The sequence below is a fragment of the Neofelis nebulosa genome, chromosome 7, assembly GCF_028018385.1.
Source record: "Neofelis nebulosa isolate mNeoNeb1 chromosome 7, mNeoNeb1.pri, whole genome shotgun sequence".
Classification (NCBI taxonomy): Eukaryota; Metazoa; Chordata; class Mammalia; order Carnivora; family Felidae; genus Neofelis; species Neofelis nebulosa.
This window is the reverse complement of record NC_080788.1, coordinates 105617497-105644158: the sequence shown is the minus strand read 5'-3', so window position 1 is coordinate 105644158 and position 26662 is coordinate 105617497. Positions and strand designations below refer to the sequence as shown.

At 40.3% G+C, this 26662-nt stretch overlaps 1 protein-coding gene across 6 annotated transcripts; it reads left to right on the top strand.

Annotated features, from left to right (window-relative positions):
* The first annotated feature begins 217 nt into the window (after positions 1-217).
* CCDC198 (coiled-coil domain containing 198) lies at positions 218-26662 on the top strand. Of its 6 annotated transcripts, none has more exons than XR_009264494.1 (7): positions 218-670; positions 3134-3216; positions 16179-16265; positions 17609-17710; positions 18529-18688; positions 23902-24148; positions 26405-26510. XR_009264494.1 is itself a non-coding variant. In XM_058739158.1 (6 exons), the coding sequence occupies exons 1-6, from the start codon at positions 448-450 to the stop codon at positions 26638-26640; spliced, it is 888 nt and encodes a 295-aa protein (XP_058595141.1). In that variant the 5' UTR covers positions 218-447; the 3' UTR covers positions 26641-26662. The 6 variants fall into 6 exon arrangements, 4 of the variants coding, with proteins under 4 accessions (XP_058595141.1, XP_058595140.1, XP_058595143.1 ...); XR_009264495.1 differs by having other exon boundaries at positions 23902-24077; positions 26405-26504; XM_058739158.1 differs by lacking the exon at positions 23902-24148 and having other exon boundaries at positions 17612-17710; positions 26405-26662.

Below are 26662 nucleotides of genomic sequence, written 5' to 3'. Positions count from 1 at the left end.
AGATGATTTAGCTATTCTCAGTTGGTAGCTCTTAACGACAGTATTGAAAGTTATGTGCAATGAAAGGGTCAAGTTTAAGACTTATTTAAACCTCTGCTCTCCACCCCTGTGAATGGCTTCCTGATGTTAGAGATTTGTGTAATGATCAACAGTGGTTTTGTTTCTACTACTGAGTCTTTCAGAAAGTAGCATACCCAAGTCAATGTTTAACTGGATTCTTTGGGTCTGAAATGGCAGAGTGGGAGTTGAAGGGACATCTCCGTGGAAACCAGGCTCCCAGGAAGTGGCCAGAGGGGTTACTGTGGGGTGAAATAAAGCTTAGAAATATGTCATGAAGTGCTTTGCGCAGCTGGGGTAAAATTCTGAAGTACCTTAATTAAAACAAGCCAAGTTAAAGGCCCCACACCACTTCCCTCGTGGTTGTTCTTTGAGTATCTTTACCGTGAAATGGGCCTGAGCCACTCTAAGCCTCACCCTAGAGTGACCAAAGTAGCACCTTTGCAAAACAAAGAGGAAGAACTCCCCTCTTCCAGCCCCGTGGACTTTGCATTCAGTCAGAATCTGGAAGAAAAGAGTTCGTATTTGTTCACAGGACTGCAGGACCAGAACAAAGCTCTGGAAGGTCAGCTGCCGCCTCTACGAGAGACCTGGTATGGAAGATACTCTGCAGGTAAACGTAAGACCCATCATGAAATCTGTGTATTTGGGCCAAGGAGAGCTATTGACAGATGTGCCTGGCTGTCTGTTTCTATAACAATATCAGAAAGTTTCTAAATTGCTGAAATGTAAGGGAACATCTTTCAACTCGAGGCTGAGTGTTTCTCAATTGTAAGTATTCTGGGTACATTAGAACGGGTATGTAAACTGCACAGAGGGCTTCTTACCATTCTGCACTGGAAGGGAAAAAATCATTCTGTTTCAGCTTAGTTTATAGTGCTTTCGATGTTTATACCTAGCTTTGCCAGATGATTAAAATTATATAGATAAGATGTGATAAATTATGACAATCATATGTTTCAGTTAGATTCTAAATTCAAATCATTCTCTCCAGCCCCATTTAGTGCATCAGGCTTTGTTGTTTTGAAAGCAACCCTTTCGGAGTGAATTCATTCTAATGTGAAGTTGGAAACCACCCCAAACAGAATTGATTTATTGCAATACAGATGAGAGGATGAGTCATCCCCTCCCTAAGCCCACATTCTTCATGCAGAATATGCACTAAGTTCCGTCATTTGCAGAACTAAGAGAATTTTTCCCATTATGATTGGAAGCTCTGAGCCTGAAGTGGCTATAAATTATCCTGGGATATTTTAGAAGACACCTAACATTTTTATGAAAATCACAATGATAATTAAACAGAGATTCTCACTTGGGAAGAGAAATATAAATATATAATGTGTACATATGTGTATATCTGTGTAATTTTTTTCTTTATTTATATTCTGGATTGATAACACAAATAAGTTCCCATTATTGGTCACCTTGGCCAGAAAGCCTGATATTCTCGTTCCGTATCTGGTACATCTCATCTGGACTGATTGTCACGGCTATTTTCTGTAGAACTGACAACTCTTGACTGGTTGCATATGGCCTATTTTTATGTTCTCCAACTTCCTAAGCATGGGAGTGGGAATTTTCCTCTAGTTTCATTGAACAATTCCTTTTTATCCAAAAAGGATAAATAATTCTTTTTTATCCAAAACAATTCTTTTTTATCCAAAAAGAAGTTTTATCCAAAACTTCTACCCAGAGTTTTAAGATTCTGGTAACTGAATAGTGAAAACTAAGTCTAATGCATTAGAGTCCCACCTGAAAAATATTCTTATTTTTGAAATGACAAAATCACATTAAAAATAAATAACAAAGGGATGGTAAGCATCCTGATTGCCAATTTCAAAAGATCCATAGTCTAACCCCAGCTCCACTAAATACCAAATTGTATGAATTTGAGCAAATTACTGCATCAATTTCCTTCACTTATAAACCAAGGGTAAAATAACTGCCTGACATAGCCTATGCCATTTGGGATGAATTGAATTAAATAATGAGGTGTTATCACTGAAATCATAGTATAAAAATAAGGAGAAGTCAGGCTGCTGAAAAAAAACTGTTGCCAGAAATACATCTTTTAATAAAAAATGCTATTTCTTGTCATTACTGTTGTTTCTGTCTTGTTCCATATGCTGGCATCTCTTGAAAGAGAATAAGGACGTGGAGAAGTTTTTAACATGGTCATTCAAATGTTGTAAGGATAGAAACTCATAATTATGCAAGGATTTTTCTGTTTAGAATGCAAAGTGAAATTGTAGGATAGTCCACATAACAATCTAGAAATTAGAATGCTTCCAGATTTCTAAGAGGAAAAGACAAAACTTCATTCATGCAGCATTGGGCATGGTAGCAGTCCTAATACCCCAGGATAATTAAGCTAAAAAATAAAACCCATAATGGACCTCTTGAGTCCTAGCTCTCTCTGTTTCTAGCAAGGCTTAACTCTGTAGCCTGTTTTGTGTCATCAGGAAAGACTATTTATATATTGTATTATAGGGCAACTTGTGGGAATTTCTTTCCCTAGTTGGAGAGACTATTTAATTGGGAACATACAATACTAAACGTTGCATACTCCTATTATACACTCATGGTCCATTTTTTTATTACCCCTCTATCTAATACCTATCCATCCATCTATCTATCTATCCACAATTCATCTCTTTCATCTGAAAGGAGAATTTATTTTCATTTCTTAAGGATATATTTTTTCTGATTTCCCAAATTTATTTTGTAGAGATTTCATGAAATGAAAACAAGTGAAAAAGTTTCTATTTTCCAGACCAAATTCTATGTTTGAACGATATTTGTAGTCAACACATTGTCGATTTTTCAGATTTTCCTCTAAATATCAATCCAGGGAAGAAATGAGGAAAGCAGAAATTAAATCCTGGATATGGGCTAATATTTTATCACTTGCATCCATGTATGACCCTTGATTTATGTGTTTCACCTCCACATTCAACATGTAGGTTGGACATATGTAACTAAAAAGGTGCCAAAATGTATTAACAAAGTCTAATGATTAGCCCAATTTAATAAATTTTTAAATGTTTTTTTTTAATTTCTTTCCTAATCTTTCAAGTGCCCAGGGCCATGTATTTTGATATCCCACTGGAACACGGAGAAACAAGTATTATTAAAAGGCATCCACCCCGAAGACTTCAAGTAAGATGAATTTAAAAGACCTCATAAGGAATTTCTTGGATTTAATGGTAACATCCCTTTTTAACTATAACATAAAGAAGGGATATTGAAAATGACTAAGCTAATGAGAATGTTGTTAAAGAGAATGTCATCAATTGCAAAGACCATATTTCTTTAGGATTTCCTTTTGTAATGATTTCACTTTTAAGACCACCACCAAAAGAAGGAAATACAGTATCAAAGGCACAGGCATGATGGGATTCAAAAGACCTTTGCATTTTGCATTTGATGAGTTATAACAAACAACAGTAACAATAATAACAGCTAGTACTATTCTAATTACCACCTACTTCAAGTCAGATACACTCTGGGCAACTTGATCAATGTCCATCATTTAATCTTCACACCCTCTTTATGAGAAAGGAACTAGTACCTTTGCTTTGTAGGTGTGGTTTAGAGAATTAAGTAACTTGTCCAAGGACAGTGGAGCTCAGACATCAAACAGGTCTTCAAAGCCCATGCTGTTAACCAGCAGCATAGTTGATCTCTACAGACCTTCTATCCCTAATCTTTTATCGTTGTAAATGTTAACTGGTTGCTGAAATTGAGGACATTGGATTCCAAGGCAGCAAAGCAAGAGATTTAAATGCATTCACCTTAATATTTAATGAATTCTCTCTAGAGAAATATAAATTCTAAGGACTCTCATCCTAGATGAGGAAAGAGATCTGAGTGGGTACCTGAAAATGAGCATCAGCTAAGAGAAGGGTTTGGGCTCTCCTGTGAGCAGGATCTATCACTGACATTTGGAAAAAAAGGAATTGGAACCAAATCCCACCTGATACACAATTCACCCAGACATCTGGACAAATCCCAGAGGTATTTAAGCTCATGTGCTGGGGATTATTTCTGTTTCAATTGGTTTTTATTTACCTGTCTTCTCCAGAAGTTCACAATCATTTGAAATGATTATACCTTTTGTTCACCAAAAGAACATCTTTTCCTAAAATATTAGAAACCTCAAAACTTTTTAAAAGATAAATAAAATATAATTATATCAAATTGATATATAATTTTAAAACGTTTGGGCATATCTTTAACTAAACTGGACAACTTAAAAACTTTACCTTTTATTCCTAAATCAAATGTAACTTTTCAAAGAGGTGTGCTTAATATAATGTTCCCATGGAGCCAGTGAGCTGAATAACTCAAGTAGAAGATATTACCATAACCAGTGAAAAGTATATGTAGCCATTTGTAGTTCACAAAGTACTTTTTAGATCTATCAACCCTAAATCAGCTAAAGTTAGGCTTTGATTCTCAAGTCAGTCAAGCGCAAAAAGGAGAACTTTGGTGTTTCAGAACAAAAGAGGGTATCCCCACATCCTAACCAACCCCCTTAAAAATGAAAAATCAAGAACAATGAATTATTTTAGTGCAAAGACATGCTCAGTCTTATATCTTCAGTCTCTAACACTTAATATGTACTCCCAAAAAGCTTATGAATGAATGAATGAATGGTGAATGAATAGATGAATGAATGACAATGTGACCCATTATCCCTGGTAGGAACAAAAATCAAAATGCCTTCTCCCTGCTATTGAAGACCAGCAGCATCCTGTATTGTAAGTCTAATTGACTAGTTGACAACATGATGAATTATGAAGATATAGGAGTGTTTGTTGAACCCAAGAACTGGGAGGCACTTGGGCTTCGGGGAACAGCTTTGCCTTGGAACCTGAATGGCACAACTCTCTCTGTGTCTCCCCTGAGCTTTCCTTCATGCATTCTTTATTCTTCCTGCAGATCAACTTTCTTTGCTCCTCAAGATCACTTGGTGAAATATGGACAAACTTCAATTCCTGAATTTGTATTTTTATAGTTCCAGTCAAATAGACAGATTCACCTGGCTCTTTAGGCTCCAATTTGAAATTCCTAGGAGAAAAATATCTTATTGGTTCAGCTTTGCTCATGATTCTAGTTCTGTTCCAATAAGCTATCACCAGAGGATATGCTTATGCAGTAGAAATGTAGGCAGAGAAGCCCCCCACCACCACCATAAATTCTGGAAGCAGCTCCCAGAGAAGAGGGAAATCACTGGGAACTTGGCAGACATTCCCAAAGATATCAACTATAATTATCTTCACAAATGAGGCTCAGCACATTTTCCACCACAAATGGGTTTTTGAGAGAATAATAAATGCTGGGTTCCCATGACATGCTAATTAATAGCCTAATGTCTGCCAAAGAAAATTCTAAAAGTATTTTTAATTATTAAACCAAATCTAATTGCATCCTAAATAATTTTAGTTGCACATTTGGCACTCTCCACTTCCTAGACATCTACTCCTCAAGTAAAGAGCAGGTCATGAACTAAAGTTCTCCAACTTGGAGCTGCTAAGTTCTGGGAGCGTCTGCCAGGGTACTCTGAATCCAACGTGTTCATCTTGTGTTGGAAGTTGATCACCACTGTCCCTCCTGGCCTGATTCACTTTCTCCTCCAACCATCTCTAGTCCAACCTAAGGTGGAGATGGTCAACTGCCCCCACCCCAGGGCCCCAGGTAATATGATTTCCTCAGATGACTCCCTCCCTCAACTCTCAAGATTTGCTTAAATCTTACCTTCCTAGAGGCTTATCACGATAACCTCTTGACAGTTGCAATCTTTACCCTGGCGATCCTGGGTCCCCTGATCCGCCGTGATTTTTTCTTTTCCCCAGAGTACCATCTAACACGCGAAGAAATTTACTTCTCTAATGTTCATTGTGTATTTTCTTCATCACCTCCCTGACAGTGCTAGAATATAGTCTTTCAGAGAGGCAGGGATTTTTGTCTGTTGTCTTCACTAATATATCTAAGTGTCTAGAACAGTACCTGGAACATAATAGGTGCTCAATAAATACGAGTTGAATAAATGTTGAATGAATGAGTGCAAAGGGGAAAAGATGAGTATTAAGACTGCCGGGAAGAGACAAGGAAGCTGGTTCTGACCCAGACGGTTTCATTGTTTGTTACCAGTATTATATGATTTGCCACCAATTTATTCCCTTTCCTTGTCTTTTCTTTTTGCCCATTTTCTATTATATGTTTCTTTGTGATATATGTATGTATGTATATGTGTGTATATATATATATATATATATATATATATATGCAGGTAATTGGCTTATATTGCCTTATATGATTATGGAGGCTGGCAAGGCAAGTTCAAAATCCACAGGGCAGGCCATTAGGGAGGTCAGGCTGCAAATGCAGGACATGAGCTGAAGCTGCTGTCCACAAGTAGAATTTTCTCTTCTTCAGGGGAGCCTCAGCTTTACTTTTAAGACATTTCAACTGTCTGAATCAGGCCCACCCAGATTATCTAAAATAATCTTCCGTACTTAAAGTCAAGTGATTATTGACCTTAATCACATCTCAAAAATAATTTCACAGCAACACCTAGATTAGTGTTTGAATAACTGGAGGCTGTAGCCGAGGCAAGTCCATGCTAACCATCAAAATACACTATGGGGGTTTTACCCTCCTATTATGAATAAGGTCTTCCCCCCACCCCATTTTCTTTTTTCTTTTCTTTTCCTTTCTTCTTTTCTTTTCTTCTTTTCTTTTTTAGAGATGGGGGAGGGACTGAGAGAGAGGGAAAAAGAGAATCTCAAGCCAGCTACATGCTCACATGGAGCCCAACACAGGGCTCAATCTCATGACCTGAGATCATGACCTGAGCTGAAATCAAGAGTCAGATGCCCAACTGACTAAGCCACCCAGGCGCCCCTCTCCATTTAATTTTCTAAATGATTATTACTTGTGAATAAGAAAGCTTTTGAATTTTGCAGATTGAATTTTGTGTTCCACAACTTTATTGAAATGAATTCTAATTATCTATAGATTCTTTTAGATTTGCTATGTAGATGACATCTTCAATAATTAAGAATAGTTTTTTCTCTTTCCTCCCAATTCTTATTCCTTCTTTTGTTTTCTTGACTTTTGCTTTGGCTAGAGTTTTCCTCCAATGTTGAATACCAGCAGTGATAATGGGCATCCTTCTCTTATCTATGACATTAATACATATGGCTCGAAAACTAAGTACATTTGCAATAGGATTTTGATAGATGCTGGTCAGAGTCCCAAAAGGAATCAGATGCCATACTCAAATTAGAATAATACAAGGAAATTTTCTTTATAAGTAACTGTTTATGGGGTTTGGATCAAGGGGACCACAAAGGATATTGCAATAACCACTAGTGGCAGCTGAGGGATAACCATCTCTGAGCAAAGGGACTCAGAGAGTGAGACTCTTCTAGAACCTGGAAGGAGACACTCAGGTAGAGGAAGGTGCTTTGAGAGAAACAGGAGGACACAACCAGCCCAACATGCCTTTGCAGGAAGGAAGCCAGGGGGAGAAATACACTGTTCTCTCTTCTCTCGGATCTCCTGCCAGGATGTCTCAGTGGCTAAACCCAGTGGGAAGCCTGAAGGCAGAAGAAACTGGTTACTCACAGGCAGAGAACAGGGGAGAGAAATGTGGCAAGTGGACCTAGAGAACCAAGTGGGAGCTACCTGACACAAGGCCATTTATTAAATTGTTGACATTCCCTTTATTCCTAGTGTGGTAAGAGTTTTTCTTCGGGCTCGGTGTGAAATTTTATTGATATTTCCCCCTTCATCTATTAAAATAATCATATGAATTTCCTTTTTAAACCAGCTGATACAATGTAGCACACTAACAAACGTTATGATGTTGAACCATGCATATATTCCTGGCATAAATCCTACTTGGCCAAAAGATACATATACAAATACATGACAGGATTGTCTATGCTTAGGCTTTTCACATCTATTTTCATAAGAAAAAATTGTCCTATAATTTCCTATACTGTCTTTTATTAGTTTTGCTTCCAGGGTTGTAGTAGTTTTGTAAAATTCACTGATTATCTTTTTCTTTCTTCAGTTGTCTATAATATTTGATGTAACACGGTTATTATCTTAAAAGTTTGATGAAACAGGCCTGTGAAACCACCTTTAGCCACCTGGACTTTTGGGGGAATGAGAAATTTTCCAACTAACTAAATTTCTTAGTTGTTTCAATTATCTTATTTCTTCCTGATTCAGTTTTGCTAATTTATATTTTTCCAGAGTATCATTAATTTATCCATTGAAGCTTTCAAATTTATTGTTATAAAGTCTTAGCTTCTTCATCTTCAACTTCTAACACACTTTTTCTATCTGAGTATAGTTGACGCACAATGTAACGTGAGTTTCATGGTGATTCCCTATCTCTATACTTAAGCTGTGTTCGCCCCAAGTGTAGCTCCCATCTGTATAACTATACAATGTTATTATAACACTATTGACGATGTTCCCTATGCTGTGGCTTTCATTCCTGTGACTTATTCGTTCCATAACTGGGAGCCTGTATCTCCCACTTCCCTTCACCCATTTCGCCCATTCCCTCCCCCTTTTCCCTCTGGCAACCACCAGTTTGTTCTCTGTACTTATGAGTCTATTTCTGCTTTTTGTTGGTACATTTGTTTTGTTTTTTAGACTCCACATCTGAGTGAAATCATATGGTATTTGTCTTTCTCAGTCTAACTTATTTCACTTAACATTATACTCTCTAGGTCCATCCATGTTGTAGCAAATGGCAAGATTTCATCCTTTTTATGAATACGAAGATAATATTCCTCGTATTCAACATTTTGGTAACGCTTGTAAAACTAATCTTCCAACTTACATTTTGATGCAGCTCTCTTAAACCAGATAGAAAAGTAGAAAATAACTCAGCCTCTGATTTCAAGCTGTGATCTTTGCTCTAGTTTGCCATCTTACATGGAGCATTTTTAGGTCCCCTTTAATTTGTAGAAATAACTCACAGCCATCAGGAGGCCCAAATGCCTTATGGATCAGCTTCCTCTAAGTATGTATTTTTTTTTCTGGCCCATGGAGATATATATCTTGTATTAAGGGCCAACCACATTTTTTTTTGTTTTTGGTTTTATGTTTTAGTTTTCATTGCTAGATGTTTGGGACAAAGAAAGTTATTGAAATGTGGATTCATTGCAATGCCTTGACCAGAAACTCTTCCTTGGGCTTATAATCTCTTATTCCAAGACTGTTCTGGACACCTTTACCTTCTAACCAGAACCTTAAAGGGCATACATTCTTGAGTCATTGTGCCAAACAAATTTTGCAATTTCTTTGAGCTCCTGCCCATCTTTATCTTCCTGTTAGGACACAGAAGCAACCATCTCAGGTCAGTGCGTCACCAAGCTCAGTGACTTCTGCTTGATTTTTAATCTCCATTTCTGAATCTTTCAGCTGACATTTCACTTGATTTTCCTGACCATTTGTTTAATTTGAGAAGCCAAATAACCCAGAAACCTTTAGATAGATAACACATTTTTTTTATACCATAAGACTTAAAAAAAAAAAAGTGTCATTCTACCCTTCCAATTCTCCAATAAGTCCTTCCCTTGTATTCTCTCAGATGATGAAGTGAGGCATCTTGCTTCCTAATCAGGGAAAAGGAACATTGATATGAACCCCAGAATTCTAGGGCAATTTGACTGGTTTCTTTAGAGAAGCCAATTTTCCAACAATATTTTCTGCATAGCTTCTCAGGCCAAGTGCAAATACTTAACGGAGGGATCCTACTTGTAATGTTCATTGCTGCCATCTAGTGCCCTTTGTGGAGGAATAGAGTGATTCTTAGTTTCTTTCCAAAGGCCAGGAAGAAAGCAATTGCCTAGGGAGGGTTCTTAAAGACACCTACTATTTAACCCTTATCAGAATTATGGGTTTAAATAAAATGAGTCTGAAAATAGAAGAATATAAATTTACACTTCCAAATAAAAACCTGGCCCTAAGTATTTATGGATAAGTTATTTTAAATAGGTGAAAATATTTAAATGGCTGGTTTCTTCAGACTCACATTTTCAATAATTCTCCACACACAAATCCTTTGTGGTCTACTCTGATGTAGCCCCTTTATTCACTTGAGGCAGTAAGGAAGCCACTAGACCCCAACCTGGAAAATCATCAGAATCCCTTGGAGATACATTCCAAAGAAACAGTTGAGGAGCTGGACTTCATTGAAATTAAAACCTGCTCTGGGATACCTGGGTGGCTCAGTTTGTTGAGCATCTGACTTCAGCTCAGGTCATGATCTCTCAGTTTGTGAGTTCAAGCCCCACATTGGGCTCACTGCTGTCAGCATGGAACCCACTTTGGATCCTCTGTCCCCGTCTCTGGGATCCTCCCCAACTTGTTCTCTCTCAAAAATAAATAAACATTAAAAAAAAAAAACTTTCTGCTCTACAAAAGACAGTGTCAAGAGAATAAGAAGACAAGTGAGCATATGAAAATATGTTCAACATCATGTGTCATCAGGAAAATACAAATTAAAACAAGCATGAGATATTACCATACACATATTAGAATCACCAAAATCCAAACCACTGATGACACCAAAAGTTGGCAAGGATGTGGAGCAGCAGGAACTCTCACATGCTGCTGGTGGAACGCAAAATGGTAGAGCCACTTTGGAAGTCAGTTTGGTGCTTTCTTATAAAACTAAACATACTCTTTCCATACAGTCTAGCAATCATGAGCTTTGGTATTTACCCAAATGAACTGAAAATTTATATCCACACAAAAGCCTGCACGTGGAGGTTTATGGTAACTTTATTCACAATTTCCAAAATTTGGATATAACCAAGATGTCCTTCAGTAGATGAATGAGTGAAAAAACCACGGCACATTCATATAATGGAGTATTATTCAGCACTAAAAAGAAATCAGCTCTCAAGCTATGAAAATACATGGACAAAACTTGAATGTGTGTTGCTAAGTGAAAAAGCCAATCTGAAAAGGCTGCATACTGTCTGAGTCCAATGATATTGACATTTCAGAAAAGGCAAAACAACAGAGGCTATAAAAAGATCAGTGGTTGCCAGGGGATAGGGAGAGGGAGGGAGGCATGAATGGGCAAAACGGGGATTTTTAGGGCAGTGAAACTATTCTGTAAGATACTACATTGGTAGATACACATGCCATTATACATTTGTGCAAACACCAGAGTGAACCCCCAAGTTAAACTATGGACTTTTAATGATAATGACATGTGAATGTAGGCTCATTAGTCATAACAGATGGTAAGGGATGTTGATAATGGAGGAGGTTGTACATATATGGGGATAGGGAGTATATGGGAATTCTCTGTACTTTCCACTCAGTTTTGCTATGAACCCTAAAAATTAAAGTTTATTATTTATATATATATATATAATATATATATTCATTCCCAGACCTGTTAAATCGCAATCCCCAGTGAACAGTCCAGGATTTTTTTTTTTTTTTAATTCCAGGAGATTCTGATGATCAACCAGGTTTAGGAGCACATAGAAGAGGAGGGAGCTGGGGATTTGGAACTAGACAGACCTGAGTTTGAATTCTAGAGTTGCCACTTTCTTACTAGGCAACGTTGGACAAGTTATTAACCTCTCTATAATGGGTAATCATCATAATTACCCACAGTGTTCACAGGAGGATCGAACGAGCTGACATGGTGTGACCCTGGGTGTGATAGACACAGGGGCAGCTGTAAAGGCACATGGGCCTCATCACCAGGAAGAACCGGAACCTGAACCAAGTCCAGGGAGTGGAACAAACACTTCCTTGTTCTCTCCCCTTCATGCCCCAAATCCCCCTTCAGCCCTTGCTGATTCTTCTTCCCACAGGTACCTGGATATCTCCCCTTGATCTCTGTTCCCCCCACGTTCTGATCTGATCAGCTGTTACTTCTTACACCAGCAGGTCCCATTTGCCCATCATCTTTATGTTCTGCAGAGAAGAGGGCCAGACAAACCTCTGTCTTACTAGTACTCATCACCTCTCATTACATTCTTGTGCAGTTGCTATGTTAAAAAATCTACTTTCTCACCTAAGGTGAGAGTGGAACAGAGAGCCACTTCCTACCACAAATGCAAATTGCCTGGCACATGTCTAACCTAAAGATGAGTTCTTTCCCTTTGTCTCTCCTCCCCATCTCCAAATCCTTTCCCTTGTCTTCTTCCTTGCCCGGTGAGCTTTGGGTTGCTCCAGCAGAAAGGAATGCAGGATGTTTTCCCTAGAACAGCTCAGGTCCAGGCCCAGAGCAGGAAGTTGTTCTGCAGGGAAGTAGCTGGAGGTACAGGTCATGCTCCCCACGAATGCTGGCTGCTCAGCATCCATTTCCCTGTCTCCCCATTCTCTTTTTTCACTCTGATCACCTTGAAAGCCAAGCTGGCTTCCAGGTCTACCTCTTAATAATGCAACAAATCAGACTAAAAGGAAAAATAACTTCAAAATAAATTATCATTTGCCTGCATTGTTGGACTAAGGTGGGAGTAGTGCTCACAATGTTTGCCTCAGTGTGGCGTCTTCCTCTTGAGCCATCTCTTCTCCGTATCCTTGGCCACCTCATCCCCATCTACCAGCTTGTTAGTATTAGAGCTCCTCAAGTCTTGAGTCCTTGGCTCTGATCTTCTCACTCTTACCCTCCTCCATGACTATGGCTTCAGTTATTCTCTACCCAGGGATGATTCCTGAACATGCATCTCCAGAACAGATGTCTCCTCTGAGTTCCATGCCTGTATATCTCATTATCTACTCAGCACGTACACTGGTATGCCTCAAACTGAATTTGTATCCTCCTGTTATATGCCATTCACACCTGGCCTTCCCCTAGGATTCCAATCTTAGTGAATGATAACACTATCCATCCCTTTGGATGCCATTTGGACCCTTCGCTCTCCCTCACCAACTAGAACAAATCTTGTTTGGTCAGTTTTTAATATTTGTGGAGCCCATCGATTTCCCTCCATGAACCCCCAACCCATCTCTGTGGTCCTCTTCAATGCTGTCCCCACATCTGTGACTTCTCTTCTCTAGTTTTCACACTGCAGCTAGAGTAATCATTTTTTAAAAAGCAAATGTAATCACACCACTACTTTGCTTCATACATGTCAATGACTGCCCACTGCTCTTAAGAAAACCAACATCTTACTTGACACATCTCCAAAGGCAGGGGAATTAAAAGCAAAAATGAACTATTGGGACCTCACGAAGATAAAGAGCTTCTGCACTGTAAGGGAAACAATCGACAAAACTAAAAGGCAACCGACGGAATGGGGAAAGATATTTGCAAATGGCATATGGGACAAAGGGCTAGTATCCAAAATCTATAAAGAACTCAGCAAACTCCATACCTGAAAAACAAATAATCCAGTGAAGAAATGGGAAGAAGACATGAATAGACACTTCTCTAAAGAAGACATCCAGATGGCCAACAGGCACATGAAAAGATGCTCAATGTCACTCCTCATCAGGGAAATACAAATCAAAACCACACTCAGATATCACCTCACACCAGTCAGAGTGGCTAAAATGAACAAATCAGGAGACTATAGATGCTAGAGGGGATGTGAAGAAACGGGAACCCTCTTGCATTGTTGGTGGGAATGCAAACTGGTGCAGCTACTCTGGAAAACAGTGTGGAGGTTCCTCAAAAAATTAAAAATAGATCTACCCTATGGCCCAGCAATAGCACTGCTAGGAATTTACCCAAGGGATATAGGAGTGCTGATGCATAGGAGGACTTGTACCCCAATGTTTATAGCAGCACTTTCAACAATAGCCAAATTATGGAAAGAGCCTAAATGTCCATCAACTGATGAATGGATAAAGAAGTTGTGGTTTAGATATACAATAGAATACTATTTGACAATGAGAAAGAATAAAATGTGGCCTTTTGTAGCAACGTGGATGGAACTGGAGAGTTATGCTAAGTGAAAGAAGTCAGGCAGAGAAAGACAGATACCATATGTTTTCACTCTTATGTGGATCCTGAGAAACTTAACAGAAGACCATGGGGGAAGGAAAAGGGAAAAAAAAGTTACAGAGAGGGAAGCAAACCATAAGAGACTCTTAAAAACTGAGAATAAACTGAGGGTTGATGGGGGGTAGGAGGGAGGGGAAAGTGGGTGATGGGCATTGAGGAGGGCACCTGTTGGGATAAGCATTGTGTGTTATATGGAAACCAATTTGACAATAAATTTCATATTAAAAAAAAAGAAAGCTATTTAAGTAGTTAAGTTTATAGTACACCAACCGAATGGATAAAAATCTACATCATTTATAAATACCAAAAAAGAAAAAGAAGAAGGAGGAGGAGGAGGAGGAGGAGGAGGAGGAGGATGACGACGACTACGACGACCAACATCTTTAGAATGCCCTATCAGGACCTACAAAACTTGGCCCCTGCCTACCTCTCCAGTCTCATTTGAGCCATTCCCCTCCGACTCTGAACAGCAGTCAACTGACTTCTTGCAATTTCCTCAACAGATCATACACTCTCTTACCTCAGGGTTATTGTTTATGTTGTTCTCCCCACCTGGAACACCTTAGTTCCCTAAAATTTCCTAAGTGTCCAACTTCTGCTGAAAAATTCATCTTCAGGAAACTTTCTTGGACTGCCTCCTTACTCCTCTCCCCCTTGTATTAATTTTCTAGGGGTGCTGTAACAAAGTACAACAAACTGTGGGGCTTTAAATAATAGAAATGTATTATCTCACAATTCTGGATGCTAGAAGTCCAAGATCAAGGTGTTTTAAGGGTTGGTTCCTTCTGGGAGCTGAGAGGAAGAATCTGTTCCGTGCCTCTCTCTTAACTTCCGGTGGTTTCCTGGCAATCTTTGTCACTCCTTGGCTTGTAGGAGTATCATCCCCATCTCTACCTTCACAGGTGTTCTCCCTGTGTGCCTGTGGGTGTGCAACCAAATTTCCCTTTTGTAATGAGGACACCAGACATGTTGGATTAAGGGTCACCCTGCTCCTGTGACCTCATCTTAACTAATTATATCTGCAAGGACCCTATTTCCAAATAACATCACATTCTGACATATTGGGGGTTAAGACCTCAACATACAAACTGGGGTAGAGGGCACAATTCAACTCATAACAACTTCTGTTTCCAAAGTGGAGTCCTCTGGTTACATATTGTCATGGTTCTGCCCTGTAGACCTTTTCTACAAAGTACAGATCACAGTTTGTAATTATTAATGAATAATCACACAAGCAAAATGTGTTTGTTCCTCCCATAGATTGTGAGCTCCGTAGGGACCATATTGCTTTTGTTGACCATTGCACCCCCATGCCTGGTACGCACTAGTTGTTCAGTACGTACTCACTGAGTAAACACATAAATTCTACAGCCTTCCAGGTCCCTGCCTGCATGTCAGTGTGGAGAGACCCACCTTTTGTCTCCCAGGCCTGCTCAGTCATTTCCCAACTTCCAGAGCATTAAGTCATCGAGGCAAATAGGGTTGAAGGCAGATCCGTTGGTTCATCAGTTGCTTCCCAGTCTTAGTGATCCCTTGAAACTCCAATGTGATCTTCCCCATAAAGACAATCCGCTGCTAAGAAAAAAGAAAAAAAAGTGTCCAAGATTTGTAAGCCCATTGCACTTTCATGTAAATGTGCCTCAGGAGCACCAGTGATTATTACTGAGGAGGCTGAGGGAGATTCTCTGGAGATCTTAAAAATAGGTTACTTCCCTAAGGACTGAAAGAGTTCAGCTGGGCAGTTAAGGAATGAATAAAAGAAATTCCTGGTGCCTCTTTCATCATTAATACTCTAAGACCCTTGTTGTTTGATAACTTTGGACTTGCTCCCTCGATGCACACAGAAAAGGATTCTTAGTCTTTTAACTCCCTGACAAATATTCAGATCAATAAGTCACTGGCATCAGTGAAAGAGAATAAAGAACCCAGATGAGTTGAAAACTCTTGCACAGATACAACTGTAATCCTGTTGAAATCGCCTTCCCTGGGTGCTCTCAGGAATAAGTGCTGCTTTTGCAAAGTGGTAAGATAGTTTAATGTCTGGCTTTTATGTTTCATCATCTCATGGCATGAGGAATGCTGAATACTCTAAATGTTGGACTTCTAGAAGCTTGAACCCATTGACCTGCCACAAGTAATTACTTCTGAAAGGCTCCTGAGCCAGCAAGAAGCCAGAACAACTCACAGAGCAAAGGTAAACGCAACGCTAACTGGACGGGGTGAGTAACGGGGGGAGGGGTGGGGAGGGGCAGGGGTGGCCTGTCCTTTCATTTACTCCCTGCAAGAAGACCTCAAAGACAAATCAAACTATTAAGTCATTCAGAGTCAAGACTTCCAAAGCTATCCATTCTCTCCCAGGCCTGCCTCCAACTGGCAAAGACTCTTGTCTGTGAGGTAAACTCTGGGCCCTTCTCCACTTCCTGGTGAAACAGGAAGATGTAGATAAGAGAGAGGAATTTTTCTTGGACACTGCTAATTCTAGAAGTGTTCACATTCATGAAAAATCTAGTATGACTCTCCTTTTATTCGTCCCCTCAAGTTAAAGCTTTCCCTTCATTCTCAGTCTTTTGGCGGAAATCCTATCTACAAGGTGTCCCTAACTTATTTACCACAACCTCACCAAAAAACGAATCCTTGGAAAATGTCTTCTAAAGAGCTTTTCCTTCTATAAGTTTGTCACTTTCTGCTGAGACAACTCCCCTCGTGTAGACATGAAAACTGTGAGATTTTCAACCCTTTCCACTCCTGATTCATTGTCAAGCCAGCAAGATACTGCTGCACAGCTAGCTGATGTAGTCAAAGATGCCCAGGTGCATTTAGACCCTCAAGGTCATGTTTGTGCTGCTGACAGCACTGTAGAGATGGTCCGCTCGTGAGGCTCACAACAGCCAACATAGTCACTGTCCACAGGGCAGCGTAAAAGATATCACGGAGCACACCTGGCTCCCTTTCCTGGCCACAGCAAGGAATGAAGAAGGGTGTATTCACCCCTGGTTGCCCTCAGTAACTGCACTGTCCCACTGGGGTTTACGATGCACCACGGGAGATCACCAAAGTCACAAACGATCAACTTCCTAATATTCCAGGGCTTACGTTGGTATATGAGGGTACAGTCTATGGAAATGCGTCCCACTTAAGCCATTTGGTGGCTCCCCTCTAATTTGATGTCCAGACAATTAGTCAACGGCAGAAGAGGCATTTTGAAGAAAGAGGCCAGTTTTATCAAACCAGAACACATTTCTGGGGAGATAGGAATAAATGAGATGTGGAAAGATATTTCCATTTCAGATCTGCAAAACTCTACAGGAAGCTTAAAAACTGTATTAGACACAGAGCAAAGCTTTAGTCACTGAGGGCTACCCGGAAAGGACTCAGTGGAGAACTACAATGATCCACCTTTGACATAATAAGAGATCTCTATGGATTATAACCGATGACTGATTAAGATCTCGCTCTGTTCCAAAAAGAATTGCAAGTTGTGGATTGCAGAGTCCGTAACAAATTGCCCAGTTGTAATGAGTGTGGCATCTTTCACAGCAGGAACTGGAAAAGACAATGCCAACTCCAGGATACATTCCCGGGAAAAGACAATATTTACATAAGATGAGAATGTTGGAAATGAACCGGAACAGACAAGAGGTAAGTATGAGGAGGGAGAAGAAGAGTGCCATATTTAGCACATTTACTCCACATAATCACTGCCCTCGCACATGAATGTAGTTTAGCATTCATCCCCAGTCTTTACTTAGCATTTTAAATTTGGTCATTGGCACCGAAGCTTCCACTACTGGAGCTGGGAAGAATCAGCAAGATCCCTTCTGCTACCGACTGTTGAGTCTTTTCTTTGTTTTCAGTCACAAGGACATATCTGTGCCCCAAGTCTGTTTTTTCTTCCTTTCCTATATTTTTTTTTCATAAATTGCTCCTATGATGTTCTGGCTCCAGCAGGAAAATGAGGTTAGATCATTTTTCTTGATTTAGTAAAATAGAGGGGGGGGGGGGGGTGAGTTGGTCTTTATTTTGATACCTAGGCATCCCTCCATAATTCACACCATAGAATTATCTTACCAGAATGATCTCTTAGAACACACCCTTTTACAGTAACGTCTCCTGTAAGTGTCATATTCCAAATTCCTTACTTGAGTGTTTAAGCCTAAAGTCACTGTCTTCTGCAATTCTAAATACATCACTTGCCTGCCAACAAATGTTTTTACAAAGCTCCTCTTAAATCAAACCATAGCTTTTTGAGACCGTGGGCATATATTCTCCCCTTTCCTAACGAGCCTGTCCTGTGCAAAGAGAAAGTTTCCATACCATCTAACAGGGAAAAAAAAGTGTGTTGTGATTAGGGGACCACAGTTAAGCACTCAACTTGCAAAGTGACTGATCTGTTGACCTGTTCTGGTGACAGTAGCTCAGGGGGAGAACACTAATCGATTACAGTGGATCATTTTCAGGCCCAAGCAGAGTTGAAAAACAGTCTTCACAGGGAGGCAAGGATTAATAAGCAAAAACCGAGGGACCATAAAGCCAAGAAAATCCTTCAAAGCATCCCAAGAAATGATGGCAGGGACCTTCCAACCTTTTTGCCAGATGAAACCTTGAACAGAAGTCCAGGTGAGTCATGAATTATTTTTTTTTTAGCAAAATAAAATATTTCCAGTGTTTTTACGAACTATAGAAATGATCCCTGAAAGTATAGTCTTTTTTCCAGTGTTTTTAAAGCTTCATCAAATAAACTTCCAGGGAGGGTGTGGGTATATATAGCAAGTAGCCTTGGGTTTCTGCTGATATGTGCTTCCTAGAATGTAGTGATCACACGATCACGTGATTTTGGGTGGCTGGGAGGAAAAGACAGAAGCTTTAGCACTGCAATAAGTAAGATGTCTCTTTTTAGAGGCTAACTGTGCTTTACAGGCATCCTTGCAATCCTTGCTCCAACCTTGGGAAGGAAAAGGCAAAAGAGCCTCATCTTGTGATTAAAGAGAATGGACCACGTGGCCATATGCAGACACCCTCCCCCACCCCACTCTTCCCCCTGCAGCCCTCCCAGGCTCATTCAGAATGTCTAAAACTGAAGCCACCATCACTGCTCACCCCAGGCTTGCTCCGGGGGCATCTGCTGTCTCAGTGGGTGAGACCTCTCTCCACACTCTGGGCCACTCGAGCCAGAGACCTGGGGTCTTTCCAGCCCTTCAGCTCCTACTCCCAGCAGCTGGTCAGTCACAAAGTCCTGTCGATGTCACCTGGCACCGAACTCTTACCTCTCTCACATTCCCAATGCTACCCTTAGGTCATGTGTCATATCAGCCTCCTGACTGTGTTCCTCCCCCAAGTCTTCCCCTTCTTCCATTCACCCCGCTACCCTGATGCTTCTCTGTATGGTCCTCAGGCAACCAGCACCGGCATCACCTGGGGAGTTGTTGGGCCCCAGCCAGAGTGACCGAATCAGAAAATGTAGGGGCAGAAGCCAGCAGTCTGGCTTTTTAACCCCACCCTAGGTGATTCTGATACTCCTAGGGTTTAAGACCCGCTGCTTTACTTGGTAATCCAAGTATTAGCCACAGACCAGCAACATCTGCATCACCCGGGAGTTTATTAGAAATGCAGAGCCCCAGGCCCCACTCTGGACCTACTGAATCAGGATGTGCATTTTATCAAGATTCCAAGGTGATTCTCATGCACAATAAAATTTTAGAAGCGCCACACTAATAGCAAAGTAATCTTATCAAATGCACATCTGACCATATCATTCTCTTGCTTAAAAAAAAAAAAAATCCTCAGTGAAAATCCATCAGCCTGAAGACAAAGAAAAAAAAATCCATCAGCCTGAGGACAAAGACTTAACCCTTCACCCTGGCACTCTAAGCCTTCAAGATCTACTTGCTGCCTACCTTTCTGGCTTTCTCTGCTGCCATTCTTGTGCCCAACTTTGCTTCCAGCCAGGCCAGACCGCTCAGTGATTTCCAACAGATAACCGTGTTCGTAGTCTCTGTGCTGTGTTGTCCCACCAATTAGAATCCTGTTAAGTTTGCCTGTCCATAGTCCCCCAGGGCAAACCCACCCTTTGAATATATAATATTTTCCACATAGCAAGACTGACCACTGAGGGATCTACAGAAGTGCTGGCGATGTCTCTGGAGGTCCTGAGCTTTTCGGATGCAAAGTTGCCAGCTGAAAGAGACACTGCTCCTGCTCAAAGGAATAGGATGCTTAATCAATAAGTTCATCAAATAAGAAAAGGCTAAATAATTGAAAATCTACTTGGGGAATCTATTTAACCTATACTCCCAGTGCCAGAATGAAATATGCTATGTAGGCACATAAACAACTGCGACAATTTAAAAAACATTGACCAAACAATCCAAAAAAGTGTCTCAGCTAAAGTTAGATACTTAGAGTCATGGCTTGAGGGCAAGCCAAGAAAAACCAACATTAGTAAAATCTTTGGAAGATGTCCCAGATCTGGAGGGGTCCAGGAAGGACTGTGGAGAAGAGGGGTTCTCTGCATTCTGCTTTTTTTTTTTTTAATTTTTTTTAACGTTTATTTATTTTTGAGACAGAGAGAGACAGAGCACCAGTGGGGGAGGGGCAGAGAGAGAGGGAGACACAGAATCTGAAGCAGACTCCAGGCTCCGAGCTGTCACCACAGAGCCCAACGCGGGGCTCGAACCCATGGACTGCGAGATCATGACCTGAGCCGAAGTTGGCCGCCCAAGCGACTGAGCCACCCAGAGGCCCCTTCTGCTGCTTTTTAAAGCAGATTCATTTTGTTCTAATTAAGGTTTGTTGAGTGCTTACCATGAACCAGACACTGTCCTCGACCTGCAACATGCATTATCGCTCTCAAGCCTCACGCAGCCTGTATAGAAGGAGATACTATTCACCCTCATTAGACAGAGCCAGGATTCCAGGCCAGGTCTTTCTCCCTCCAGAAAGTTCACTCCACCCACCCCCAGCCCCTCATATATCTTCATGGAGACTCCAGGGACTTGGAGCTCTGTCCAGGACAACTTTGGCAAAGCCTACAAATATAAAAGTGTCACTTTTCAACCTTATCTTTCAAGAGCAGGCTGCCCGTCTGCAAAGCCTACAGATTTCACCACCATACTAGGCACATGCTTGAGCTGTGATTCCTTTTTACTTATTCCCAGGGAGCATTGTTGCTTTCTCTGTCTTCTGAAAGCACTTCATTTGCTTTCTCTTAAAAGGGAAGCAAAGTCAAGATCATAGATTTACAGGAGCTTTCTGAATGCTAGTCCAGTTCAGGTAATTAAGATCCTGCTGTACCCATCTCCTCTCATTTAATGCTGTATTTGCCCATTCATGTTCCCTCTTTGGGAAGGTGGCATGAGAGTTTTAGGTCTCTTATAGGATAAAGTTCTGTCTTTGTTTTCTGCTGCCTGTTTAAAATAAAAATTTGCAGGGGTACTTCAGTGGCTCTGTCGGTTAAGCATCCAACTCTTGGTTTTGGCTCAGGTCATGATCTCACAGTTTGTGAGTTCGAGCCCCGCGTCAGGCTCTGTGCTGACAGTGCTGAAGCCTGCTTGAGATTCTTTCTCTTTCCTCTCTTTCTGCCCTGACCCTTGTGCTTTCTCTCTCTCTCTCTCTCTCTCTCTAAATAAACTTAAAAAAAATAAAATTTTACATATATTTTACATTTACATACTTTAAATACATTATATATTTACATAATGAATTACATATACTGTAATTATATAATAATTACATATAACTTATTATACAAAAATTACTTATAACTTATATGATGGCCCACTTGTTCATAACTTACACAAAGGGAACACTGCTTTCTGAGTGCACAATTTTATGACTTTTACCATGTTTATGTGGCTCCTGCCTTTTCCAGAAGCCATGATATACTATCGTAGGTAGAAAAAGCAGTGAACCTGAGGGCTGCCTGGGTGACTCAGTCAGTTAAACATCAGACTCTTGATTTAGGCTCAGGTCATGATCTCATGGTTTGTGAGATCGAGTCCCATGTCAGGCTGTTTGCTGACAGTACAGAGCCTGCTTGGGATTCTGTCTCTCCCTCTCTCTCTGCCCCTCCCCTGCTCTCTCTCTCAAAATAAATAAACATTTAAAAAAAAAATAAAGAAAAAGCAGTGAACTTGAAATCAAAGTTCTTTATTTGAGCCCCCCAAAATATGTTTCTAAATGCAAACTCCATGGGAACAGGGGCTTCTTTTTGTTTCTAGAACGCAGTACCCAGTAGCCTCTCAATAAATATTGGCTATATTTATATAGCTATATAGCTTTATTCTGTATATATATAGAGAGAGATTATTGCTCCACTGAAATTATTTAACCTCTTTGCCCCTCAGTTTTCACGTCTGTAAAATAGGAATAAAGTCTTGTCTACCACATAGGGTTTATGTCAAAATTAATCCAATATGTGTAAAAGCATATATACAATGTAAAGTGCAAAACACATGCATGAGAATATAGACAACTGAAGAAAGATGGAACTGATGTCTCACAGTGAAAATAACTGTATGCTTAAGGGGAAGTATCACCTTAAATATATTATTGTCACCTTCTCAATTCTGGTCTTATCGGGCCATCTGCTCTATTATCTACTTAGTATTTTTCTTTAAAGCATCCTGGGGGTGGGTGTTTTATTTTTTTTAATTTATTTTTGAGAGAGAGAGAGAGACAGAGTGCGAGCAGGGAAGGGGCAGGGAGAGTGGGAGACACGAAATCCGAAGCAGATTCCAGGCTCTGAGCTGTCAGCACAGAATGCGATGCAGGGCTCGAACTCATGAACCACGAGGTCATGACCTGAACTGAAGTCGGATGCTTAGCCAACTGAGCCAACAAGGCACCCGGTGTGTGTTTTTTAAATTTAGCCTGTGAATGAAATAGCTGTGAAATTATGGATTTGATATAATGGTGATGCATTTTGCTAAGACATATATATATTATAAAATGCATAACCATCAAACTTTTTTAAGATTTATTTATTTTTGAGAGAGAGAGTGCGTGAAAACAGGAGAGGGACAGAGAGAGAGGGAGACAGGGGATCTGAAGTGGGCTCTGAGCTGACAGCAGAGAGCCTGATGCGGGGCTCGAACTCGCAAACCATGAGACCATGACCTGAGCCAAAGTTGTACGTTTAACTGACTGAGCCACCTGCATACCCCACCATCAAATATTTTTGATTTTTTATATAATCCTCTTACTGTGGAAAAATCACTCCCTTTTCGCCCCAATGACCTCTGTTGCTTTCCTCTCTTCCCAAATTAATTTTGAAGTTGGATACACTTTTTCCTCTGATCTGCTCAACCAAAACCCATTTAGGTTTTTAAACATCGTATTTTTCTTTTCTTTTTTTGTTAAGTCCAGCAATGCCGGAGAATCAAGCAGGGATTTATAAAAATCTAACAAGTAAAAAGAATCCAGCTCAGAAGTTCTCAAACTTTAATGCTATGTACACAGAACTATGTATATAATAATTTATGAATGATTTAAGAGATTTTCAAGGATAAAATTGAACATGTGAATGTGGCCTCACACTCTACTTTAGGACTGCATTATCATAACATCAAGAGTGGTGTGGGACTTGAGCTATTAATATTGCATTAGATCCCACCATTAACGAACATTCTCTTCCTGTTCCAAAGTTCCTGCCCTAGTCAGCAGAAAAATCTCTGTTCCCAGTCTCCATGGTGCCTCTAACAGTGCTTGGCTCATTTGCAGAGCAGAGATGATTTCACCCCAATGAATGAAATCATCCCCAGGTCCCAGTTACCAGTACTTCTCACCACCCAACATTCTCTGATTGGCTTACTTGTTCACTCATCTATTCACAGACCCGCTTCCTGGCTTTGGTGCCTATGCAATAGTACAGACAACAAACAATGACAGTACATCCGGGAGACCTCACAACCTGAAAGTCAGAAGGTTTCCATGAGGAACTGATATTTGAGCTGAGACAGGAAGTAGCTGGACAAAGGGGACAGGAATCCATATCTGTGTGAGGACCAAGGTGCTGGAACATTCAGAACTGTTCACGATTATAGCATGCGCAAAAGCTCTTGACTGGGAAGAGAGATTCAGGTAGTGATCAGTGATGGCTGAGGCAGAGGCAGGGCCCAGAGCACCAAGGTCTTGCAAGTCGTGTCAAATAGGGACTTTGAACTTGAGCTTAAGATCCACAGGAAGGCATTGAAAGGTCAGGGGAGCCACACAAACAGGCTTACATTTTCAAGCATCATTCTGTCTACCCTGTGGAGGATGAATGGGAAGAGAATGCAAGCGGATGTGGGGAAACAAGTGATAAGGACATAGCAGAAATGCAAGTGAGAGATGGTGCTTGGACCAGGAAAGTAGGGTAACAGGAGAAAAGGAGCTGAATGTGAGATATTCAGGAGATACGAGGGGCAGAACCTGGTGGTGAATCAGATGTGCGTGTGTGGAGAGAGCAAGAAGGCCAGGAGGATTCTTGGGTTTCTCTTGAAGAACTGGGCAGACAATGGGGGAAAACTGGGGCCATTTGCTGGATTAGGGTAACTGGGAGAAAAAGTGAGTTTGGAAGAGAAAGAGAAGGTGAGTCTGACATGTTGCCAGGAGACATAAAAATGGAGGCATCCAGTTGTAGCTCAAGAGAGAGATTGGGGCCAAAGACATAATTTAACTGTCGTTTTCTGTCACTACTATATGTATAGGCAATAATAATAATTATAATAACATTCAAGGGGGGGATCAGGGTAGTCCCTTACTGAGGCAGAAAGGAAACTAATGACTCACAAAGCACAAATCCTCACACTGAGATGCTTGATTTTCTCATATAACAGTTTGTAACATCAGTTATCAAGGGCTTAAATGAAATATGCCATAAGGTTTGATAAACAATTATCCTTAAGATGAAATCCAAAAGTTATGGCTGGTTCAACTAGATGGAGGGGACATTCTGGGTTTTGACCCAGGATGATTTTCCTAGCTCAGAAGTGGCCATTTCTTTGGTTTACTTAAAAGCCTCCTTCCTTGAATAAAGCCCCTGTTGTTCTGAAATGCACTTTAAAAGGGTAGAGCTTAAATAAAAAGCTATGTACATATGTACATAAAATCCTATACCAAATAAATTAAATATATTCTTAAAAGTATAGAAAGTGAAATGAAATGCATGACCCTTTGAACTCCCTAGTTCTATAGGTCTGGGGCACAGCCCAAGCATTTGTGTTTCTAAAAGACTCCATAGGTGACTCTAATATGAGGTGAGAGTGGATGCCAAGGTCAGAAAGTGTATATCATGTGCCTGGCACAGAGTAGATGTTCAATAAATAGCACAAGGCAACATCACCTGTGCAAAACTCTTGCCAAAAATGTGTAACCTTAATTTAATCACAAGGAAATGTACAAACCCAAATTTAGGGCCATTCTACAAAACATTTGATCTGTATTCTTTAAAATGCCACTGTTAGGGGAAAAGAAGAAGACAATGAAGGGGGGATGGAGGAAGAGGAAGGGGAGGATCAAGACTGAGAATGAGGGAGAGAGAGGAGGAGGAAGAGGAGAGAAGGAGGGAGGAGACAGAGAAAAAGGAAAAGAAACAGAAAGGGAAGTGTCTTGAATTAAAGAGACAAGAAAATAAAATGCAATACATAATCCTAGATTGGATCCTGGATCTAAAAAAATAAAACACAAACACACAAACAAGAAGCAGTTATAAAGACCATTACTGGGACAACCATGAATATTAGAATGTAGACCATATATTAGAAAACAATAATATATCAATGTTAAATTTCCTAAGTAATTTCCTAATAGTTATATTGCAGCTATGTAGGAAAAGTGCCCTTGCTGTGAGATTTGTGGTGATGTATTTGGGGGGATGTAATTGCAACTAATTCTCAAATAGCTCAGCTGAAAACATGTGTACATATGTTCATGCATGTGTATAAAATGAAAGCAATATTGTGACAAAACGTTATCAATGAGTTGGGGCATATAGGAAGGTATTATATTATTCTTGTGACTTTCAGAAGATTAAAAAAAAGTTTTTTGAGAGAGAGCGCATGAGCCAGAGAAAGGGGCAAGAAGGGGTGGTGAGAAAGAGAGAGAGAAAGAGAATCCCAAGCAAGCTCCATGACCAGCACGGAGCCTGATGTGGGGCTCAAGCTCATGACCATGAAATCATGACCTGAGCTGAAATCAAGAGTTGGACACTCAACTAACTAACCCAAGCTCTCCCAAATATATATATTTATAAGAACATCAAGCAAATTATTATGTGTTCATAAAAATCTAGGCACTTAATAAACAAACAAGTCATTGTTAGGGGGAGAAATTCAATAAACTTTAAATTTTCTGTAGGAAATTCACAGAATGAAGATTTGGGGGAACATCAAGCAAGGAATGACTGTCGCCCCCGGAAAATTGGCAAAATGGAAATGTGGCTCCGTGAACAAGAGGCTCGGGGACAGCTTCTCTGGGACAGTTCTAGTTCTGACTCAGATGAGTTAAGGAAAAGCGAGAAGAAACCACAAGCACTGGTCAGGACCAGGACAGAGAGAATCCCACTTTTTGACGAGTTTTTTGATCGAGAATAAAAATGCTATTCACTGACCTAGA

Bases quoted from the DNA above. Each gene is read 5' to 3' on its own strand.
- CCDC198 (XM_058739157.1), top strand. From the start codon at position 448: ATGGGCCTGAGCCACTCTAAGCCTCACCCTAGAGTGACCAAAGTAGCA. The intron at 671-3,133 runs GTAAACGTAAGA...TAATCTTTCAAG, and splicing joins GTATGGAAGATACTCTGCAG to TGCCCAGGGCCATGTATTTT. The intron at 17,711-18,528 runs GTAAGTATGAGG...GATCATTTTCAG, and splicing joins TGAACCGGAACAGACAAGAG to GCCCAAGCAGAGTTGAAAAA.